A 22,530-nucleotide genomic window follows, 5' to 3' on the forward strand; every position below is an offset into this window, starting at 1 on the left:
ATGGTTTGTTATATGTGGTGATATAATATACAAATATACCCTCTCTAGCTTTGTCTACTGATATAATTAGGTGCATTGTGACTCCAGCAGCAACTGCCTGATGTATCTGCCTAGAATTCATGTTTTGATCTGTAAATCTCTAATAGTAATTGTGAAGAGCTCAACTCAGTATGGAAACTGATCCGGTCACATATTTTTCTTCAGCCTCTTAAATAAACTGCAAAGAGTCTGAGGTCACACTATGCTGGACACACTGTAATTGCACAAACAAAATTGTAGGGCTTTGTTCCAAGATGGTATTAAGACTTGATCTATGGATAAGATCAACCTGTGGGTGATTCAGAGGTGCCCCCACTAGTTTCCTGCAACCAGAAATTGTAAACCTACTTGTGTGTTTAAAGATGCTTGAAACAATATTGCAGAGAGAGGATGGTGAGACAGTGGAGTGCTGTATGATCCTGAGTGTTAAACACAATTTGATTTATTAAAATTAAGTTGCATTCCTAGGATACAAATAGTTTGTTTTAAAAAGTAGGCATAGTATTACCCTATTTTTTTTGTTTGTTTGTTTGTTTTGTTTTGAAGACAGAGTCTCTCTCTGTCACCCAGGCTGGAGTGCAGAGGCACGATCTCAGCTCACTGCAACCTCTGCCTCCTGGGTTCAAGCAATTCTCCTAGCTCCGCCTCCGGAGTAGCTGGGATTACAGGCGTGTGCCACCACGCCCAGCTAATTTTTGTATTTTTAGTAGAGATGGGTTTCGCCATGCTGACCAGGCAAGTCTGGAACTCCTGGGTTCAGGTAATTCACCTGCCTCAGCCTCCCAACGTCCTGGGATTACAGGCGTGAGCCGCCGCGCCCAGACACCCTATTTTAATATATTTAATAAAACCAAATAGTCAAAAAGTTAAGATGGATTATTTGTGGGCGTTTGGATTTTGAGTGATTTGTAATTCACTAATTTTATTTTCTGTTATCCAAAGTGTCTACAATGCTATTAATAATATGTATTATTACTACTATATAAAAATCTTCAAAAATTACAATAAGATATCACTTTACATGTACTAGAATGGCCATTTTTAAAAGGTCTATAATAACAATTATAGATGAGGATATGGAGAAGCTGGCATCCTCCTACACTGCTGGTGGGAATGGAAATTGGTGCTTTGGAAAACAGTCTGGCAGTTCCTTGAAGGTTAAACGCAGAGTTACCATATGACCCAGCAACTCCACTCCTAAGTATGCACCCAAGAGAATGAAATAATCTGTCCACACGGAAATTTGTACCTGAATATTCACAGCAGCATTTTTCATAACAGCCCCAAAGTGGAACTCACCCAAATGTCTATCGTCTGCTGAATGGATAGAGAATATGTGGTGTCTCCATACAGTGGAATATTATTCAGCCATGAAAACAAAGGAGGTTCTGTTATGTGGTATAACACGGATGGACCTTGAAAACATTATGCAAAGTGAAAGGATCCATCACAAAGGACAATATATTGTTTGATGCCTGTCTTAGTCACTTTGGGCTTCTTTAACAAAAGGATCATAGACCATGTGACTTAAACAACAGGATTTATTTCTCACAGTTCTGGAGGCTGGGAAGCCCAAGATCAAGGCACTGGTACATTCAGTGACTGGAGAGAACCTGCTTCCTCGTTCATAGATGGCTGACTTCTTTTTTTTTCTTTTTTTTTTTTTTTTTGAGATGGAGTCTCATTCTGTCACCCAGGCTGGAGTGCAGTGGCGTGATCTCGGTTCACTGCAAGCTCCGCCTACTGGGTTCACGCCATTCTCCTGCCTCAGCCTCCAGAGTAGCAGGGACTACAGGTGCCCGCCACCACTCCCGGCTAATTTTTTGTATTTTTAGTAGAGACGGGGTTTCACCCTGTTAGTCAGGATGGTCTCGATCTCCTGACCTTGTGATCTGCCCGCCTCGGCCTCCCAAAGTGCTGGGATTACATGCATGAGCCACCGTGCCCGGCCAGACAGCTGACTTCTTGCTCTGCTCTCCCATGGTAGAAAGAGGGAGGGAGGTCTCTGGGGTCTCTTTTCTAAGGGCATTGAGACCATTCATGAGGATTCCACCCTCATGACCTCATCACCTCCCGAAGGCCCCATCTCCTCGTATCGTCACATTTGGAGTTAGGATTTCAACACAGGAACTTGAGGGTGGACACATACATTCAGTCCATAACAACTCCTATTAAATCAAATGTCCAGAATGAGTAAACCTGTGGAGACAGAAGGTGGATTCGTGGGTGCCTGTGGCTGGGTGTGCGTGCATGTGGGGAATGGGGAGTGCCGCTTAGTGAGTTTCTTTTTGAGGTGATGATGCTGTCCTAAAACTGATTGTGGTGGTTTTAGTTACATAGTTACAACTTTGTAACTATGCTATATACGACATTGAATTGTATAGTTTATTGTGTGGTTTGTGAATCGTGTAGTTGGTGAACTATATATCCATAAAGCCATTATTTTAAAAATCTAATCTTTAAAAAATGTCATAGCAGAACCGGTGAAGGTAATGGGTCAGACAACGGTTCCTAAACCCAAGTATTTTAAAGAAATCTAGGTGACGATTTAGGCAAGAGAAACCATTAGAGTTGTACGAGAGAGAATGGAAGGCAAGGAAAATAATCACACTTTTGCCTCTGTCAGGTTGGAATCTCTAGAAGTTACTATTCTACATGGCTTAACTTGCAGATGCAGGGCTACATCAAAAATAAAAGAATTTGAAAAATCCATACTCCCATTTCATTAGGCAAAAAAAAAAAAGTTTCTATTTTGCAGCTCACCTGTTTCGGCCTCTGTTCTAAGCACCTACCGCTGCTAGGAGCAATTCCACTGATGCATCTCTTTTGAATGAGCAATAAGTGCTTTTGTCAACCTTTTAGAGACACGGAAGCTAAGATTTATCTGACGGTTCTTCCCATGTACCTAAATACAACCTCTTTTTATTTTTTCAGGGTGAAAAAGATACAGTAAAGAGATAAATACAACATTTGACAGATGGACAAAAAGGAGTGTCATGAAAAGAGTAGCAGCAGTGATGAAGAGCTGTGGAGACGGTGAGTGACTTTGCGCTCTGTGCGGGTTCCTGACGGCTGATTCTTCTGCATCTCGTTATAGTTCATGAGATACAGGGCACCATGGATGTTTTCTGGAAGAAAGGTTCTGCTCACATTTTATTCACTCATTCATCTCTGTATGAATGAAGGGGAAAACCCCAGGGGCACCCAGATGTACTTTTTTTGTTTTGTTTTTTGAAACAGAGTCTCCCTCTGTCACCCTGGAATGCAGTGGCACAGTCTCAACTCATGGCAACCTCTGCATCTCCAGTTCAAGCGATTCCCCTGCTTCATCCTCCCCAGTAGCTGGGACTACGGGCGTGCACCACCACGCCCATCTAATTTTTGTATTTTTAGTAGAGACAGGGTTTTACTATGTTGGCCGGGATGGTCTTGATCTCTTGACCTCTTGATCTGCCCGCCTCGGCCTCCCAAAGTGCTGGGATTACAGGTGTGAGCCACCACACCCGGCCCAGGTGTACTTTTTAGACTTTCTCTCTCCTTCCCTGATTTTCACCATGGCTGCTTCATACCTGAGCAAAAGCGAGTCTAGGACTGTTCTTCCAGCTCTTTCCTTGATGCATGGGCCTATGGCCTTGACCATGCTCTTGACAATGCCACAGCATGGCACCTAGATCAGAGCAGAACCATGCAGCCTGACTTACTAAGCCCTCCCGCTGTGCGTTTCAGTGGCTCCTCATCAGCACGCGGCTTATCTCTCATTTGTAGAAAACGAATGCACTGTTTTACATGGTCTTGGAACTCAAAACAAATTAATCTGACCAAATATTTCCGTGTATGCAATTCAGATACTGCTGTAGAATGAATGTTTGTGTTCCTCCAATATTCATATGTTGAAATCCTAACTTCCAATATGATGTTATTAGGAGATGGGGCCTTTGAGAGGTGTCAGGTGATAAAGGAGAGCCCTCATGAATGGAATTAGTTCCCTCATGAAGGAGACCCTGGAGAGCTCCTTTCTCTTTCCCCATGCTTGGACAGAACAAGAAGTCTGCCCTCTATGAATCAGGAGCAGACACCGAGTCTACCAGCACTTTGATCCTGGACGTTCCAGCATCCAGAGCTGTGACAAATGCATTTACATTGTTTACAACCTTCTCAGTCCATGCTTTTTAAAAATAGCAGCCTTGGCCGGGCATGGTGGCTCTCGCCTGTAATCCCAGCACTTTGGGAGGTGGAGGCGGGCAGATCTCCTGAGGTCAGGAGTTCGAGACCAGCCTGGCCAACATGGTGAAACCCCATCTCTACTAAAAATGCACAAATTAGCCGGGCATGGTGGCAGGCACTTGTAATCACAGCTACTCGGGAGGCTGAGGCAGGAGAATCGCTTGAACCTGGGAGGTGGAAGTTGCAGTGAGCCAAGATCACGCCATCACACTCCAGCCTGGGCGACAACAGTGAAACTCAAAAAGAAAAAAGAAAAAAAAGTCTGAAATGAGTGAGACATGCTCTGGCATGCATAAAAGACCACGGACTAGGATGAATTGTTTGCTTTGGGAACCCAGTGTTTCCTAGGTCTTGTGCTAAGTAATTTTAGCCTTCTATGATTAATCACCACAAGGATTTGTGATGAGAGTACTGTATCCTTATTTTACAAGTTAGAAAGCTGATACTCAGAGAGGTTAAGCAACAATTTTGACAGGTCTGTCACTGCTGAGTGATGTCTGTGAAAGGCACTGAATGCAGATTTCTCTGGTGTCCATCATCCTTGACACGCTCGCCCTAAATAAAGAGATCCTACCTTCAAATAAGCTCAGTCCATCCAGGGTTGTGCAAACAACTTCATCAGGTTAACATTCCCTCCTGTTTAGGACCAACGAAGGATAGAAGAGTAGGGCCCTTCTTATGCTCCATAGTTTACAAAAACACGGTATCCTTTTAGAAGCCAGTAGTGAGCATCGCCAAGTGTGACAGACTGTGATGAACATCAGGGATTGAGAATCAAAGGAGGCATGCCTCCTGAGATAAGATCATTGTCTACTGTGTGGAAACAGAGATGCAGTTAATTCAGTAAAAATGTGGAGGAATGGCATTTTATTATAGGATGGGCATCAAAGAAGGTGTCTCTAAGAATAGGCATCGCTAAGGCTTCTCTAAGGATGGCATCTCTAAGAATAGTATCTCTAAGGATGGCATCTCTATGGATGTGCATGTCTAAGGGTGGACATCTCTAAGGATTGGACTACTTTTGCTACATCACAGTGAGAAGATTGTCCCACCATTGAGCTCCTCTGACATGCTCACATTCCAACTCCATTTGTGTTTTCCCAGGGACAATGGATCCAGTAGGAGTGTAGATGCATCAGAACTCGTAAGACAGCAGACAGTACTGGTTGACAATAGCATACAGAAACTGCGAGACAAGAGAACTGGAATTTTTTCTCAGGCTGAAGCCTGTGTGACAGATGATACGTAAGGGACATCTGTTGGTTGGGGAAAAATGAAAGATTTGGAATTTTGCTGCACTGGTTCATGTACATTCATAAGAAGCAAAGACGTGTAGGTTATTTGCATAAAAATTAGTATATATGTTACTTTTCTTCTTTGTTATCATAAGTTTTTATTTCAAAAGAGTTTCTATCTCATAAGATGTAAGAAAAAGAGGTCGGGGCCGGGCGCGGTGGCTCATGCCTGTAATCCCTGCACTTTGGGAGGCCGAGGCGGGCGGATCACGAGGTCAGTAGATCGAGACCATCCTGGCTAACACGGTGAAACCCCGTCTCTACTAAAATACAAAAAATTAGCCGGGCGCAGTGGCGGGCGCCTGTAGTCCCAGCTACTCCGGAGGCTGAGGCAGGAGAATGGCGCGAACCCGGGAGGCGGAGCTTGCAGTGAGCCGAGATGGTGCCACTGCACTCCAGCCTGGGCGACAGAGTGAAGACTCCGCCTCAAAAAAAAAAAAAAAAAAAAAAGAAAAAGAGGTCGGGGCCCAGTGACTCACACCTATAATCCCAGCGCACTGAGAGGTGAGGGCAGGTGGATCACCTGAGGTCAAAAGTCAAACTGGGAATCTCGTCCTTCCCTAAAATTCTTAGCAAGGTTATATAGGTCAACAAGTATATTATGAAACCAAAGTTTGTGGCAAATGCTAGATGTTGAGAATTGATTGACGTCTGCTTCCTAGGATGGAAAAAGCAGCATATAGTGGGAAACAGGCATCCAGTTAAATTTTACTTGATGAGAGGTGAGATGGAGTCGTGCAGGCCTGAGGAAAGACTTCCCTAAGATAAAATATGGGGTCTATGGCTATTAACATAAAATCTTCCTGCACAGCCCATGCTATCATCAGGCACCTACCTTATATTCATAGACAAATTCTGTTCTTGTTTTCCAGGGTATACAGGGAGTTACCCCCTGTTTCTCAGATGTGTGGTAGCATCTTACATTTTTTCGACGAAGATGACGAGACAGAGGCTGAGGCATTATGGTTCACTGCTTTTCCTAAGTATCAACCATCTGGGGAGGACATTCCCAGGTAAGAAAAGCTATTCTGGGCCGGGCATGGTGGCTCACGCCTGTAATCCCAGCACTTTGGGAGGCCGAGGCGGGCGGATCACAAGAACAAGAGACCGAGACCATCCTGGCTAACACGGTGAAACCTCGTCTCTATTAAAAATACAAAAAATTAGCCGGGCGTGGTGGCGGGCGCCTGTAGTCCCAGCAACTCAGGAGGCTGAGGCAGGAGAATGGCGTGAACCCAGGAGGCAGAGCTTGCAGTGAGCCAAGATCGCGCCACTGCACTCCAGCCTGGGCGACAGAGCGAGACTCCGTCTCAAAAAAAAAAAAAAGAAAAAGAAAAGCTATTCCGTTGGAAAACTATTGGACGCTGTGTCCCAGTATCACAGAGGAATATGAGAATGAGAAGAATTTGGGTGTTTTTCATCAAACTCAGGGGAGAATGAATGAGCTTATGCAATACTAGCAATGAATCCAGAAATTTTTGAGGCAAACCTTGGGCAAGGACATTTTCTTCCATGGAGGTGTCTAGAGAACCTATACACAAAAAGGCAATGAGCAATGCAATCAAAGGCCAGTGGGTTATTGGTTGAACTGTTACCCAATGCCTAAAACCAACCTAATTCTCTAGGAAACTGGCTGATGATGAGGCTGAAGACCGCAGTGGAGTCCTGAGATTTAACACCAGGGAGGGGAGAATGGATCTATTTGTAGGGTATGCCAGTTTCCAAGGGTTGAATATCCCATCGTGGCAGGTTTCAAACTACCAACGTGAAGCCCCTGATGAGGGAGTTGGGAGGACATGTGCAGAAGTCGCTCATCCTACTTTCACCACACAGATACAATAGACATAAATAACCTCAAGGGCATAGACTGCTGGACAGTGTAGAAAAATGACTGGAAATTGGTATGTTTTCATATGTATTACTTTTGTTTTTAATATGATTGATTTAAATGCTAGCTTGTATCGTTTAATTTAGACTAATGGTTGTGTGGAACAACTTGGTTGCAAAGTCCCTGAAAATGGAACCGTCGGCTCTCATGATCTGGGATGCGCTGTCTGCATTTCTGCGCTGGCTTCCTCCCACCTTCTAAACCCCTCCTCAGCAGGCAGTCTCCAGCATGCACATGCGCCAGGAGAGAGAGTATAAAATGGCATGTTTACTCTTGCTGCTTTGCCTGTAGCTACCTGAATCCACAGCAAAATGTGTAGCCGCAAACAGCAACCAGTCTTAGGATGTCAGGCCAAGGGTCTCTCCATGCTTGACTTGCCTACACAACCCCTCTGAGAAAAGCGCTGTAAAGCCTTTCTCTTCATCCCGCTTCTCCAGGTACCTTCTCTTTTTAAACCTAATCCACGTGTCAGTTTTTCTGGTGGTCTCTTTCAAGTTGAAATAAACAGACGCCTCGAGGAATTGATCAAAGGCAGAGAATTTGATGGAGTTGGTTGCCTTCCTCCAGAAGGGATCGCCTGTGTTAGGGCAGATTTCTCTCCAGGGGCCTGACGCACCACTGGCTCACGCTGTAGATCATGGAGCCCGTGTTGGCTAATATTGGAATCACCTGTGAGTCTTTGAAAGCCCCGATGCTTTGGTGCCACCTCCAGACTTCTGATTCAATTGGTGTGGGCTGTGACCTGGGTACTGGGTGGTTTTTAAAGCTTCCCAGGTGTGGTCAAGTTTGGAATTAACTTGGAATATAAATGCATGCATTTTGTGCATTGGTGAATTACTGCTTCAGTCTTTGATTCCAACATCATATGATACCAATTGGAGCAATCAATTTAAGCCAGAGAAGCTAGCTGTGTCCACGTTGAACATGAGCACAGGACAAAGAGAAGAGGGAGAGATGCCAAGATATATTTGGCTCTAGGGAGCAGCTTAGCTCCATTATTTATAAATCTGAATAAAGATATCTTCATTGAAAATATCTTCTATTTTTTGATAGTCTAGATCCGTCCTAAGAGAACTTTCTGTGATGACAGGAGTGTTCCATTCTCTGCTACACAGTGTTGTTGCCGTGAGTGACATGTAGGTGTTCGAGAAGTTGAAATGTGGATGGTGCCACTGAGAAACCAAAGTTTACCTAAGTTTAATTCATACAAATTTAAACCATACATCTGGGTAGCGGCTACTCTACTGGATGGTGCAGCTCTAGTTTTTAATAACATCGTCTTCATCTTCATCAACTAATTCTTGATATTTTTCATCTTTTTGTGACATGGGGATCCCAACCTCCAGTGTATCAGAACAGCAGGAATCTTCAGAGGGACAAGAATCAGGTAATGGACTAATAGGGAGAGGATTGAAGGGCATATGGATTGATGGAAATGTTCTGTTATTTTATGTGGAGAAGACAATTTAGAGTCTTTTGTGCAGTGAAGATCAGGAGTGATTTTCCTTACCTCGGCCACAGTGCACTGTGCAGTTTAAATGGGGACATGTAAGCCTCTCACCGCTGGGGCACGGAAATGCTCAGGGGAACCAGGGGATGGTCCTGGTGGCTGGGGACAGCAGCAGGGACTAGGAAGGATGCACGCTGTTTCACCTTGCAGAAAAGCTCGATCCTTTTCTGACCTGGACTTGCCTCACCAGCAGAAGCTGTCATCTGTTCTTTGGGGCCAGCAGAAACGTAGGTGCATTGGTTCCAGTCCTCAGCAAACGGTGCCTCCCACCAAAGCTGTCCAGCCTGGCTTCCCAGAGAGCCCTGTGGAATTTGGGGTATACTTTTAGTCACGACAGAGAATATTCTTGTGCCTTTCCTTGTCTGGATTCAAAGAAGCAGAACCGCATATTCCGGTCACTCTCTGTTCTTATTTGATATCTGTATCCCAACAGCATCTGTGTAATTCAGCCTCCAGGAGTCCTTCGGGCCATGCCTCTTCCAACTCTTTACCTCTTACATGTCTAGTATTTTCTTTTCAGGAGATATTTGCTCAGAAGAGAATCAAATAGTTTCCTCTTATGCTGCTAAACTCGGTTCTGAGGTTGAACAAGATTACACAAATCATCAGTTTCTGGGGCCTGAAGGAAATGTGGATGTTGAGTTGATTGATAAGAGCACAAACACATACAGGTAAGAATGGAAGATGCTGATGATTTGAAAACCGCTTTGATATAAAGGAAGTGTGTAGGCCGGGTGTGATGACTCAGCACTTTGGGAGGCCGAGGAGGGTGGATCACGAGGTCAGGAGTTCAATACCAGCATGGCCAACATGATGAAACCCTGTCTCTACTAAAAATACAAAAATAGCCAGGCGTGGTGGCACCCGCCTATAGTCCCAGCTAATTAGGAGGGTGAGAAAGGAAAATCGCTTGAACCCAGGAGTCAGAGGTTGCAGTGAGATGAGACCTCACCACTGCACTGCAGCCTAGGTGACAGAGCGAGAATTCATCTCAAAAATAATTAAATAAGTATAAAAATAAAAATGGAAGTGTATCGGCTCCATCCCTTATGATAGCTAAAATTTCATCAATAATATGTTTATTCCATGTGCTGCGAAATTGATATTTTAATGTCAACATATACAGAATGCAGAAAATTGGGGCCCAGAGAGGTTAATGAACTCCCCAGCGTTTTCTAATGTAGTGAAAGTCGCAGATGGGTCCTGAACTTGCCTCACTTCAAATCCCACCTCCCTCTGCACATCGCTGCTTAAATCCAAGTCCTGGTGTTCTCCCGTCATGACATCACTCTGGCTCCTTTCAGCCTTCGGTTCCCCACTGCTGGCTGGTATCTGTGGTCAGCCACCGGCCTCGGCTTCGTGGTAAGGGATGCGGTCACGGTGACGATTGCGTTTGGTTCCTGGAGTCAGCACCTGGCCCTGGACCTGCAGCACCATGAACAGTGGCTGGCGGCCGGCCCCTTGTTTGCCGTCACTGCAGAGCCAGAGGAGGCTGTGGCCGAAATCCACCTCCCCCACTTCATCTCCCTCCAAGGTAATGCGGGGTGAGCGGAGGCTGTGGGGGCTGCCGGGGCGCGTGCTGTCTCACTGCTGTTGCGGTTCTCCTGCGGCAGGTGAGGTGGACGTCTCTTGGTTCCTCGTGGCCCATTTTAAGGATGAAGGGATGGTCCTGGAGCAGCCAAGCCGGGTGGAGCCTTTCTATGCTGTCCTGGACAACCCCACCTTCTCCCTGATGGGCATCCTGCTGCGGATCGCCAGGGGGACGCGCCTCTCCATCCCCATCACCTCCAACACGTTGCTCTATTTTCACCCCCATCCCGAAGACATTAAGTTCCACTTGTACCTTGTCCCCAGCGACGCCTTGCTGACGAAGGTAAGCTGAGCGATTTAGGAGACCAGAGAAGATGACAATGATATTTCCAGGTTATCCCCTCGGCCCCTCCAGTGGAACAGAAAGGGCAAGGCACAGTTTTCATGGAGAGAACATGGATCACTCTCCCCGAGGGTCACCTATAGGTGCTGAATATTGAGCCACATGCAACAATCCCCATAGAAATTCAGGTCTACTGAGAAGGGACCTTCCTCTTCTGGCTCTCAAGGAGGAGATGGTTAGAAGAGGTAATAGCAGAGATTCTCTCACCAAATTTTATTTTATTTTATTTTGTTTCTGAGACAGGGTCTTGCTCTGTCACCCAAGCTGGAATGCAGTGGCACAATCTCAGCTCACTACAACCTCCGCCTCCTGGGTTCAAGCAGTTCTCCTGTCTCAACCTCCCGAGTAGCTGGAATTACAGGCAGGCGCCATGACGCCCAGCTAATTTTTTGTATTTTTAGTCGGGACAGGTTTCACTATATGGGCCAGACTGGTCTTGAACTCCTGCGACCTTAAGTGATCCTCCTGCCTCAGCCTCCCAAAATGCTGAGATTACAGTCACAAGCCACCGTGCCCGGCCTCTATCACCAAATTTTAGACGGATAATATCTGAATGACAGTCTCACACTTGCTCACATCTCTAGGGTAACTCCTTCCTTTCGGTGGCATCTCCCTCTAGCGCATTTACAAAAGGCTGATGGTCCCACACCCTCTCTTAGGTTAGGGATGAAGCAGATGTTCTGCTTTCTGTAGCTCCATAGCTGCTGTGTTTCCGAATAAAATGCTGCTTCTGCGCCTCCAGCCTTGGTGCGAAGATTATGCCAGGAAGATTTCATTAAACTTTACCGTCTTGGCGCCTACCATCTTTGCATCCCAAGCACAAGAGGCAGGGGCATGCCTGGCGGTATTTAAGGTGGTAATTCTGGGTAATTTAAATACAAGAGAAAATTGGCTGTGCGCGACGGATCTCGCCTGTAATCCCAGCACTTTGGGAGGCCCAGGTGGGAGGATCACCTGAGGTCAGGAGTTTGAGACCAGCCTGGCCAGCATGGTGAAACCCCACCTCTACTAAAAATACAAAAATTAGTTGGGCGTGGTGGCGTCTGTGGTTGGCAGGGTTTTTTTAAGCAGTTTGAAAATATGACTCCGTTCTCTTCTGGTTTGTAAGGTTCCTGCTGAGATGTCTACTGTTAATTGAACGGAGTTTCCTTTCTAGGTGACTAGATGCTTTTCTGTTTCTGATTTTCGGATATTTCCCTTCACTTGGTGTTAGACAGTCTGATGGCTCCATATCGTGGTGAAGTTCATGTTGCAGGGTATTTTACTGGTGATGATTTGGGCCTCCTGTATTCAGACCTTTCAATATCTTGCTAGGCTAGGAAAATGTTTGCCAATTATTTTCTTAGATTCTAAATTTTTCCCTTTTTCTTCTCCCTTGGAAATACTGATGATTCATAAGTTTCGTTGCTTTATGTAGCCCCATACTTCTTTTTTATTTATTATTTTATTTTAGTCTGACTGGGTTAATTAAAAAGACTTCGGGTTCTCTCCTCTGCTTGGTCTAGTCTATGATTAAAGCTTTCCACTGTATTTTGTAATTTTTTCAATGAATCTTTCATCTCTAGATGTTAATTTTTTTAAGATATCTGTCTCCTTGGTAAATCTCTAGTTCACATCCTGAATGAATTTTCAGATATGTTTGTATTGGCTTTCAGATTTATCTTGCATCTCTTCTTGAGCTTCTTTAAGTTCAATCTTTTGAATTATTTATCTGGCACTTTACAAATTTCATTTTGATTAGGATCCATTGGTAGAGAATTGCTGTGTTCCTCTGGGGGTGTCATAACACCTTGATCTTTTTTTTTTTTTTTTTTTTTTTGAGATGGAGCCTCGCTCTGTCGCCCAGGCTGGAGTGCAGTGGCCAGATTTCAGCTCACTGCAAGCTCCGCCTCCCGGGTTTACACCATTCTCCTGCCTCAGCCTCCCGTGTAGCTGGGACTACAGGCACCTGCCACCTCGCCCGACTAGTTTTTTTGTATTTTTTTAGTAGAGACGGGGTTTCACTGTGTTAGCCAGAATGGTCTCAATCTCCTGACCTGGTGATCCACCCGTCTTGGCCTCCCAAAGTGCTGGGATTACAGGCTTGAGCCACCGCACCCAGCCCACCCTGATCTTTCATACATCCATTACTGTAATGCTGTGTCCCCACCCAAATCTCATTTTGAATTGTAGCTCCCATGATTCCCACGTGTTGTGGGAGGTGATTGAATCATGAGGCCAGGTTTTTCCTGTGCTGTTCTCGTGATAGCAAGTAAGTCTCACAAGATCTGATGGTTTTATTTATTTTTTATTTTATTTTATTTATTTTTTTTTGAGACAGAGTCTTGCTCTGTCACCCAGCCTGGAGTGCAGTGGCCAGATCTCAGCTCACTGCAAGCTCCGCCTCCCGGGTTTACACCATTCTCTTGCCTCAGCCTCCTGTGTAGCTGGGACTACAGGCGCCCGCCACCTCGCCCAGCTAGTTTTTTTTGTATTTTTTTTTTTTTTGAGACAGAGTCTTGCTCTGTCGCCCAGGCTGGGGTGCAGTGGCCGGATCTCAGCTCACTGCAAGCTCCGCCTCCCAGGTTTAGACCATTCTCCTGCCTCAGCCTCCCGAGTAGCTGGGACTACAGGCGCCCGCCACCTCGCCCGGCTAGTTTTTTGTATTTTTTAGTAGAGACGGGGTTTCACCGTGTTAGCCAGGATGGTCTCGATCTCCTGACCTCGTGATCCGCCCGTCTCGGCCTCCCAAAGTGCTGGGATTACAGGCTTGAGCCACCGCGCCCGGCCTTTTTTTGTATTTTTTTAGTAGAGACGGGGTTTCACCGTGTTAGCCAGGCTGGTCTTGATCTCCTGACCTTGTGATCCACCCGTCTCAGCCTCCCAAAGTGCTGGGATTACAGGCTTGAGCCACCGCGCCCGGCTACTTGGGCTTTGTAGTAAATGCATTACCCCAAGGGTGTCTGACAGCTGGACTAGTAATGCCACCTACTGTCAATTGCTTTTAGTTTAAATTCTTGCTCGTTAATTCCATAAAGTCTCTATTGAGTTGCCCCTGAGACTTCTGAAAGGTTTTCTTATTGTTTGAATTCCATTCTATGTCTTTGCTGGCAGCTCAGATAGTTCTGAGGTCTCGCCTTCTGCTCCAGCTGCTGGACCTCTCAGAGGAGACCTCACTCTTCTGTATCTGCTCCCTGGTGCTCAGGTGGCCGAGCATCTCACAGCAGCCCTGTGATGGAGAGAAGTGACATCTCTACCCTCACCCATCAGAGACGTGTTCACAGACACAGCCGAGCTACCAGTCCTCGGCTGAGGCACTAAAAGGAAGTCCCTTTGTCCCTGGGTTTTATAAGTCCCCTGGCCAAACTCTCCACAGTGTAAAAATAAAATCAAACTATACAGGAGTTTATGATAAGTTTACCATTCACAAGAAACCCTTTGGCTCTGAGATGTCCATCAGCAAAATGTTAATAACATGTCTATTTTGCATAGAGGCATGTTTACATCTTTCTAGTTTATCACTCTACCACCTATCTGTATATTTATCTCTGTGTGTGCTTCTGGGTGTTGGCTCCATGGATGTGTCCACTGTGAAAATTATGGAGCAATAAATTATTTGCCTATTTTATTAATTAAAAATGTAATCTATCAATCATCTCTTTTTTTTTTTTTGAGATGGAGTCTTAGTCTGTCACCCAGGCTGGAGTGCAGTGGCGAGATCTCAGCTCACTGCAACCTCTGCCTCCTGGGTTGAAGCGATTCTCCTACCTCAGCCTCCCAAGTAGTTGGGATTACAGACGTGCGTCGCCATGCCCAGCTCATTTTTGTATTTTTAGAAGAGACAGAGTTTCACCATGTCGGCCAGGCTGATCTTGAACTCCTGACCTTAGGTGGCTCACCTGCCTCGGCCTCCCAAAGTGCCGGGATTACAGGTGTGAGCCACCACGCACAGCCCTATCCTCTCAATCTTTACATCAACTGAATCATATCCTACATGCTACTTAATACAATATATAGAAAACTTTTATGCCACTATTTGTGCTTATTTCTTTTTCTGTGTGCTTTCTAATGTTTCTCCCCCTTATTCCTCAGATGATAGATGATGAGGAAGAGCGCTTCTGTGGTGTGCGTCTACAGACTTCACCCCCAGTGGAACCCCTGACCTTTGGTGCCCATTATATTGTGTCTAATTCTGCTCATCTGGAAATAATACCCACGGTTGGTAGAATTCAAATCTAACACAGCAGATTTCAGAATGTTTTGTACTTTTGAAACAAATAGAAGAATTTTAGCAAAATGCAATTTTTTTCATTAATCATGAATGCAAAGTTTTTAAAAAATTGAAAATACAGGAAAACAGTCTTAATCAAATTAAATATTTCCAAAACCTTAACACAGGCAGAGGTAACATTTTAGCATTTGGGGTACTTACATTGTGATTAAAAGTGTACATTTAGTTATCTGAATTGAAGTTTCCACTTCTCTGTTATGGTTCCCTGCAGGCCTGACATCTTGCCTAGCTAAGTCACTTAACAAATATTTGTTGAGATGTTTGAATGAAGAAATATAATATCTTGGCTGGGCTCAGTGGCTCATACCTGTAATCCCAGCACTTTGGGAGGCCGTGGCAGGCAGATCATGAGTCAAGAGTTCAAGACCAGCCTGACCAACATGGTGAAACCCCTTCTCTACTAAAATACACAAAAAATTAACCAGGCGTGGTGGTGCACACCTGTAATCCCAGCTACTCAGGAGGCTGAGGTAGAAGAATCACTTGAACCCAGGAGCTGGAGTTTGCAGTGAGCCGAGATAGTGCCACTGCACTCCAGCCTGGGCGAAATAGTCGGACTCCATCTCAAAAACAAAAACATAAAATTAGAAAAGTAAAAGAAATATATTTTATATTATATGTTACATTTTTGTATTTTTTACTGGAGATTACTGTATATTTCTGCACAATTGAAATTATTCCTACATATTATTTTAATAGGACATAATATGCCATGTAGCTAAAACCCTAGAGCTTTTAAAATCACTTCATTATTATTCAGCATAGTTGAGTTCCTTATAGTTTCTCATAACAAGTGCCCTGGCAATAAATATTTCAACATACAGTTTTGCATTTTTCATGTGCAGCTAGGGTGCCCGAAGAGAAATGATTGATTCAAAGAGAACTCACCAAGTTAAAGCTAGTGCATTTCCAAAGAGATTTTCAAAGATTTCTCACAATATAAGTTCTCAAGAATAAAGGACAAGATTATCCAACAAAATATCCATCTCTAGAATAAAGTATCAAAATTTAATTGTTTTCCAATTTGAATGGGAAAAAAATGCATCTCAGTCCATTTTATTTTTTGTTATTGTTGTTTCTTTACTTTTTTGAGACAGAGTCTCACTCTGTCTCCCAGGCTGGGTGCTCACAGCAACCTCCTCCTCCCTGGTTCAAGGGATGCTTGTGCCTCAACCTCCCAAGTTGCTGAGATTACAGGGGTGCGCCACCATGCCCAACTAATTTTTTGTATTTTTAGTAGAGATGGGGTTTCACCATGTTGCCCATGGCTGGTCTCGAACTCCTGACCTCAGGTGGGGCCCACCTGCCTCTGTAGACTCCACCTCTTGGGGCAGGGCATAGCTGAACAAAAGGCAGCAGAAACTTCTGCAGACTTAAATGACCCTGTCTGACAACTCTGAAGAGAACAGTGGTTCTCCCAGTGAGATGTTTCAGCTCTGCCTACTCAAGTGGGTCTCTGACCCCCATGTAGCCCAACTTGGAGACACCTCCCAGTAGGGGTTGACTGACACCTCATACAGCCAGGTGCCCCTCTGAGATGAAGCTTCCAGAGAAAGGATCAGGCAGCAATATTTGCTGTTCTGCAGCCTCCGCTGGTGATACCCAGGTAAACAGGGTCTGGAGTGGACCTCCAGCAAACTCCAACAGACCTGCAGCTGAGGGACCTGATTATTAGAAGGAAAGCTAACAAACAGAAAGGAATAGCATCAACATCAACAAAAAGGACATCCACACCAAAACCTCATCTGTAGGTTACCATCATCAAAGACCAAAGGTAGATAAAACCACAAAGATGGGGAGAAACCAGAGCAGAAAAGCTGAAAATTCTAAAAACCAGAGCGCCCCTTCTCCTCCAAAGGATCGCAGCTCCTCGCCAGCAATGAACAAAGCAGGACAGAAAATGACTTTGGTGAGTTGACAGAAGTAGGCTTCAGAAAGTCGGTAATAACAAACTTCTCCAAGCTAAAGGAGCATGTTCTAACCCATCGCAAGGAAGCTAAAAACCTTGAAAAAAGATTAGATGACTGGCTAACTAGAATAAACAGTGTAGAGAAGACCTTAAATGACCCGATGGAGCAGAAAACTATGGCACGAGAACTATGTGACGCATGCACAAGCTTCAGAAGCCAATTCAATCAAGTGGAAGAAAGGGTACCAGTGATTGAAGATCAAATGAATGAAATGAAGCAAGAAGTTTAGAGTAAAAAGAGTAAAAAGAAAAGAACAAAGCCTCTAAGAAATATGGGACTATGTGAAAAGACCAAATCTATGTCTGATTGGTGTACCTGAAAGTGAGAGGGAGAATGGAACCAAGTTGGAAAACACTCTGCAGAATATTATCCAGGAGAACTTCCCCAACCTAGAAAGGCAGACCAACATTCAAATTCAGGAAATACAGAGAATGCCATAAAGATACTCTTCGAAAAGAGCAACCCCAAGACACTTAATTGTCAGATTCACCAAGGTTGAAATGAAGGAAAAAATATTTAGGGCAGCCAGAGAGAAAGGTCGGGTTACCCACAAAGGGAAGCCTATCAGACTAACAGCAGGTCTCTCGGCAGAAACCCTACAAGCCAGAAGAGTGTGGGGGCCAATATTCAACATTCTTTTTTTTTTTTTTTTTTTTTTTTGAGACGGAGTCTCGCTCTGTCACCCAGGCTGGAGTGCAGTGGCCGGATCTCAGCTCACTGCAAGCTCCGCCTCCCGGGTTCATGCCATTCTCCTGCCTCAGCCTCCCGAGTAGCTGGGACTACAGGCGTCCGCCACCTCGCCCGGCTAGTTTTTTGTATTTTTTAGTAGAGACGGGATTTCACCGTGTTAACCAGGATGGTCTCGATCTCCTGACCTCATGATCTGCCTGTCTTGGCCTCCCAAAGTGCTGGGATTACAGGCTTGAGCCACCGCACCCAGCCTCAACATTCTTAAAGAAAAGAATTTTCAACCCAGAATTTCATATTCAACCAAACTAAGTTCATAAGTGAAGGAGAAATAAAATCCTTTACAGACATGCAAATGCTGAGAGATGTTATCACCACCAGGTCTGCATTACAAGAGCTCCTGAAAGAGGCACTAAACATGGAAAGGGACAACCAGTACGAGCCACTGCAAAAACATGCCAAATCGTAAAGACCATTGATGCGAGGAAAAAAGTGCATCAACTAACAGGCAAAATAACGAGCTAATATTATAATGACAGGATCAAATTCACACATAACAATATTAACTTTAAATGTAAATGGGCTAAATGCCCCAATTAAAAGACACAGACTGGCAAATTGGATAAAGAGTCAAGACTTATCATGTGCCGTATTCAGGAGACCCATCTCACATGCAGAGACACACATAGGCTCAAAATAAAGGGATTGAGGAAGATCTACCAAGCAAGTGGAAAGCAAAAAAAAAAGCAGGGGTTGCAATCCTAGTCTCTGATAAAACAGACTTTAAACCAACAAAGATCAAAAGAGACAAAGAAGGCCATTACATAATGTTAAAGGGATCAATTCAACAAGAATAACTAACTATCCTAAATATATATGCACCCAATACAGGAGCACCCAGATTCATAAAGCAAGTCCTGAGAGACCTAAAAAGAGACTTAGACTCCCACACAATAATAATGGGAGACTTTAATACCCCACCGTCAATATTAGACAGATCAATTAGACAGAAGTTTAATAAGGATATCCAGGACTTGAACTCAGCTCTGCACCAAGCAGACCTAATAGACATCTACAGAACTTTCCACCCCAAATCAACAGAATATACATTCTTCTCAGCACCACGTCGCACTTATTCCAAAATTGACCATATAGTTGCAAGTAAAGCACTCCTCAGAAAATATAAAAGAACAGAAATACAACAAACTGTCTCTCAGACCACAATGCAATCAAATTAGAACTCAGGATTAAGAAACTCACTCAAAACCGCACAACTACGTGGAAACTGAACAACGTGCTCCCGAGTGACTACTAGGTAAATAACGAAATGAAGGCAGAAATAATGATGTTCTTTGAAACCAGTGAGAACAAAGACATAGAATCTCTGGGACACATTTAAAGCAGTGTGTAGAGGGACATTTATAGCACTAAACGCCCAGAAGAGAAAGCAGGAAATATCTGAAATCGACACCCTAACATCACAATTAAAAGAACTAGAGAAGCAAGAGCAAACACATTCAAAAGCTAGCAGAAGGCAAGAAATAACTAAGATCAGAGCAGAACTGAAGGAGATAGAGACACAAAAATCCCTTCAAAAAATCAATGAATCCAGGAGCTGGATTTTGGAAAGATCAACAAAATTGACAGACTGCTAGTAAAACTTAATAAAGAAGAAAAGAGAGAAGAATCAAGTAGATGCAATAAAAAATGATAAAGGAGATATCACCACTGATCCCATGGAAATACAACCATCAGAGAATACTATAAACACCTCTACACAAATAAACTAGAAGATCTAGAGGAAATGGAAAAATTCCTGGACACATACACCCTCCCAAGACTAAACCAGGAAGAAGTTGAATCACTGAATAGACCAATAGCAGGCTCTGAAATTGAGGCAATAATTAATAGTCTACCAACCAAAAAAAGTCCAGGACCAGACGGATTCACAGCCCAATTCTACCAGAAGTACAAAGAGGAGCCGATACCATTCCTTCTGAAACTATTCCAATCAATAGAAAAAGAGGGAATCCTCCCGAACTAATTTTATGAGGCCAGCATCATCCTGATACCAAAGCCTGGCAGAGACACACACACAAAAAAGAGAATTTTAGACCAATATCCCTGATGAACATCGATGCAAAAATCCTCAATAAAATACTGACAAACTGAATCCAGCAGCACATCAAAAAGCTTATCCACCAAGATCAAGTTGGCTTCATCCCTAGGATGCAAGGCTGGTTCAACATACACAAATCAATAAACGTATTCCATCACATGAATAAAACAAATGACAAAAACCAAATGATTATCTCAATAGATGCAGAAAAGGCCTTCGACAAAATTCAACAATGCTTCATGCTAAAAACTCTCAATAAACTAGGTACTGATGGAACGTATCTCAAAATAATAAGAGCTATTTATGACAAACCCACAGCCAGTATCATACTGAATGGGAAAAAACTGGAAGCATTCCCTTTGAAAACTGGCACAAGACAGGGATGCCCTCTCTCACCACTCCTATTTAACATAGTGTTGGAAGTTCTGGCCAAGGCAATCAGGCATGAGAAAGAAATAAAGGATATTCAATTAGGAAAAGAGGAAGTCAAATTGTCCCTGTTTGCAGATGACATGATTGTATATTTAGAAAACCCCGTCGTCTCAGCCCTAAGTCTCCTTAAGCTGATAAGCAACTTCAGCAAAGTCTCAGGATACAAACTTAATGTGCAAAAATCACAAGCATTCCTATACACCAATAACAGACAAACAGATAGCCAAATCATGAATGAACTCCCATTCACAATTGCTTCAAAGAGAATAAAATACCTAGGAATCCAATTTACAAAGGATGTAAAGGACCTCTTCAAGGGGAACTACAAACCACTGCTCAACGAAATAAAAGAGGACACCAACAAATGGAAGAACATTCCATGCTCATGGATAGGAAGAATCAATATAGTGAAAATGGCCATACTGACCAAGGTAATTTATAGATTCAATGACATCCCCATCAAGCTACCCATGACTTTCTTCACAGAATTGGGAAAAACTACTTTAAAATTCATATGGAACCAAAAAAGAGCCCCATTGCCAAGACAATCCTAAGCCAAAAGAACAAAGCTGGAGGCATCATGCTACCTGACTTCAAACTATATTACAAGGCTATAGTAATCAAAACAGCATGGTACTGGTACCAAAACAGAGATATAGACCAATGGAACAGAACAGAGCCCTCAGAAATAATGCCACACATCTACAACCATCTAATCTTTGACAAACCTGACAAAAACAAGAAATGGGGAAAGGATTCCCTATTTCATAAATGGTGCTGGGAAAACTGGCTAGCCATAAGTAGAAAGCTGAAACTGGATCCCTTCCTTACACCTTATACAAAAATTAATTCAAGATGGATTAGAGACTTAAATGTTAGACCTAAAATCATAAAAACCCTAGAAGAAAACCTAGGCAATACCATTCACGACATAGGCATGGGCAAGGACTTCATGTCTAAAACACCAAAGCAATGACAACAAAAGCCAAAATTGACAAATGGGATCTAATTAAACTAAAGAGCTTCCACACAGCAAAAGAAACTACCATCAGAGTGAACAGGCAACCTACAGAATGGGAGAAAATTCTTGCAATCTACTCATCTGACAAAGGGCTAATATCCAGAACCTACAAAGAACTCAAACAAATTTACAAGACAAAAACAAACAACCCCATCAAAAAGTGGGCAAGGGATATGAACAGACACTTCTCAAAAGAAGACATTTATGCAACCAGCAGACACATGAAAAAATGCTCATCATCACTAGCCATCAGAGAAATGCAAATCAAAACCACAATGAGATACCATCTCACACCAGTTAGAATGGTGATCATTAAAAGTCAGGAAACAACAGGGGCTGGAGAGGATGTAGAGAAATAGGAACAGTTTTACACTGTTGGTGGGACTGTAAACTAGTTCAACCATTGTGGAAGACAGTGTGGTGATTCCCCAAGGATCTAGAACTAGAAATACCATTTGACCCAGCCATCCTATTACTGGGTATATACCCAAAGGATTATAAATCATGCTGCTATACAGACACATGCACACGTATGTTTATTGTGGCACTATTCACAATAGCAAAGCCTTGGAACCAACCCAAATGTCTATCAATGACAGACTGGATTAAGAAAATGTGGCACATATACAACATGGAACACTATGCAGCCATAAAAAAGGATGCGTTCGTGTCCTTTGTAGGGACATGGATGCAGCTGGAAACCATCATTCTCAGCAAACTATTGCAAAGACAGAAAACCGAACACCACATGTTCTCACTCCTAGGTGGGAATTGAACAGTGAGAACACTTGGACACAGGAAGGGGAACATCACACACCAGGGCCTGTTGTCGGGTGGGAGGAGGGGGGAAGGGTAGCATTAGGAGATACACCTAATGTAAATGACGAGTTAATGGGTGCAGCACACCAACGTGGCACATGTATACATATGTAACAAACCTGCACCTTGTGCACATGTACCCTAGAACATAAAGTATAATAAAATTTAAAAAAAAAATTTAGTTACTATTTTCCGAGAGTTGTAGGGTTTGTTTCCTAAAGAAACTAGAAATTTGCATGAGCTAAGCTTTTCCTAATTCTGTCCTGCCTATGAGGTTAGCTCCCTATTCCCCAGGGCAGCTTTGCTTAGGAATCCTGGGGAAG

The 22,530-nt window shown here is 43.7% G+C and overlaps 1 protein-coding gene across 8 annotated transcripts in view; it reads left to right on the forward strand.

The window, feature by feature from the left end:
- Nucleotides 1-22,530, forward strand: part of LOC105478630 (caspase recruitment domain-containing protein 8) — a 76,065-nt gene that overhangs the window by 49,928 nt on the left and 3,607 nt on the right. For 4 of the 8 annotated variants that reach the window (XM_071087319.1, XM_071087323.1, XM_071087317.1 and 1 more), the window contains 8 exons: nt 2,974-3,075; nt 5,368-5,508; nt 6,431-6,571; nt 8,793-8,833; nt 9,477-9,627; nt 10,261-10,490; nt 10,570-10,829; nt 14,961-15,086. In XM_071087319.1, the coding sequence (XP_070943420.1) occupies nt 3,017-3,075; nt 5,368-5,508; nt 6,431-6,571; nt 8,793-8,833; nt 9,477-9,627; nt 10,261-10,490; nt 10,570-10,829; nt 14,961-15,086 (1,149 nt within the window). In that variant the 5' untranslated portion in view covers nt 2,974-3,016. Of the gene's footprint in view, nt 1-2,973; nt 3,076-5,367; nt 5,509-6,430; nt 6,572-7,307; nt 8,834-9,476; nt 9,628-10,260; nt 10,491-10,569; nt 10,830-14,960; nt 15,087-22,530 lie in introns of those variants that run through there. The other 4 variants (XM_071087320.1, XM_071087324.1, XM_071087321.1 and 1 more) reach the window with 4 other exon arrangements.

The sequence above is a fragment of the Macaca nemestrina genome, chromosome 20, assembly GCF_043159975.1.
Source record: "Macaca nemestrina isolate mMacNem1 chromosome 20, mMacNem.hap1, whole genome shotgun sequence".
Classification (NCBI taxonomy): domain Eukaryota; kingdom Metazoa; phylum Chordata; class Mammalia; order Primates; family Cercopithecidae; genus Macaca; species Macaca nemestrina.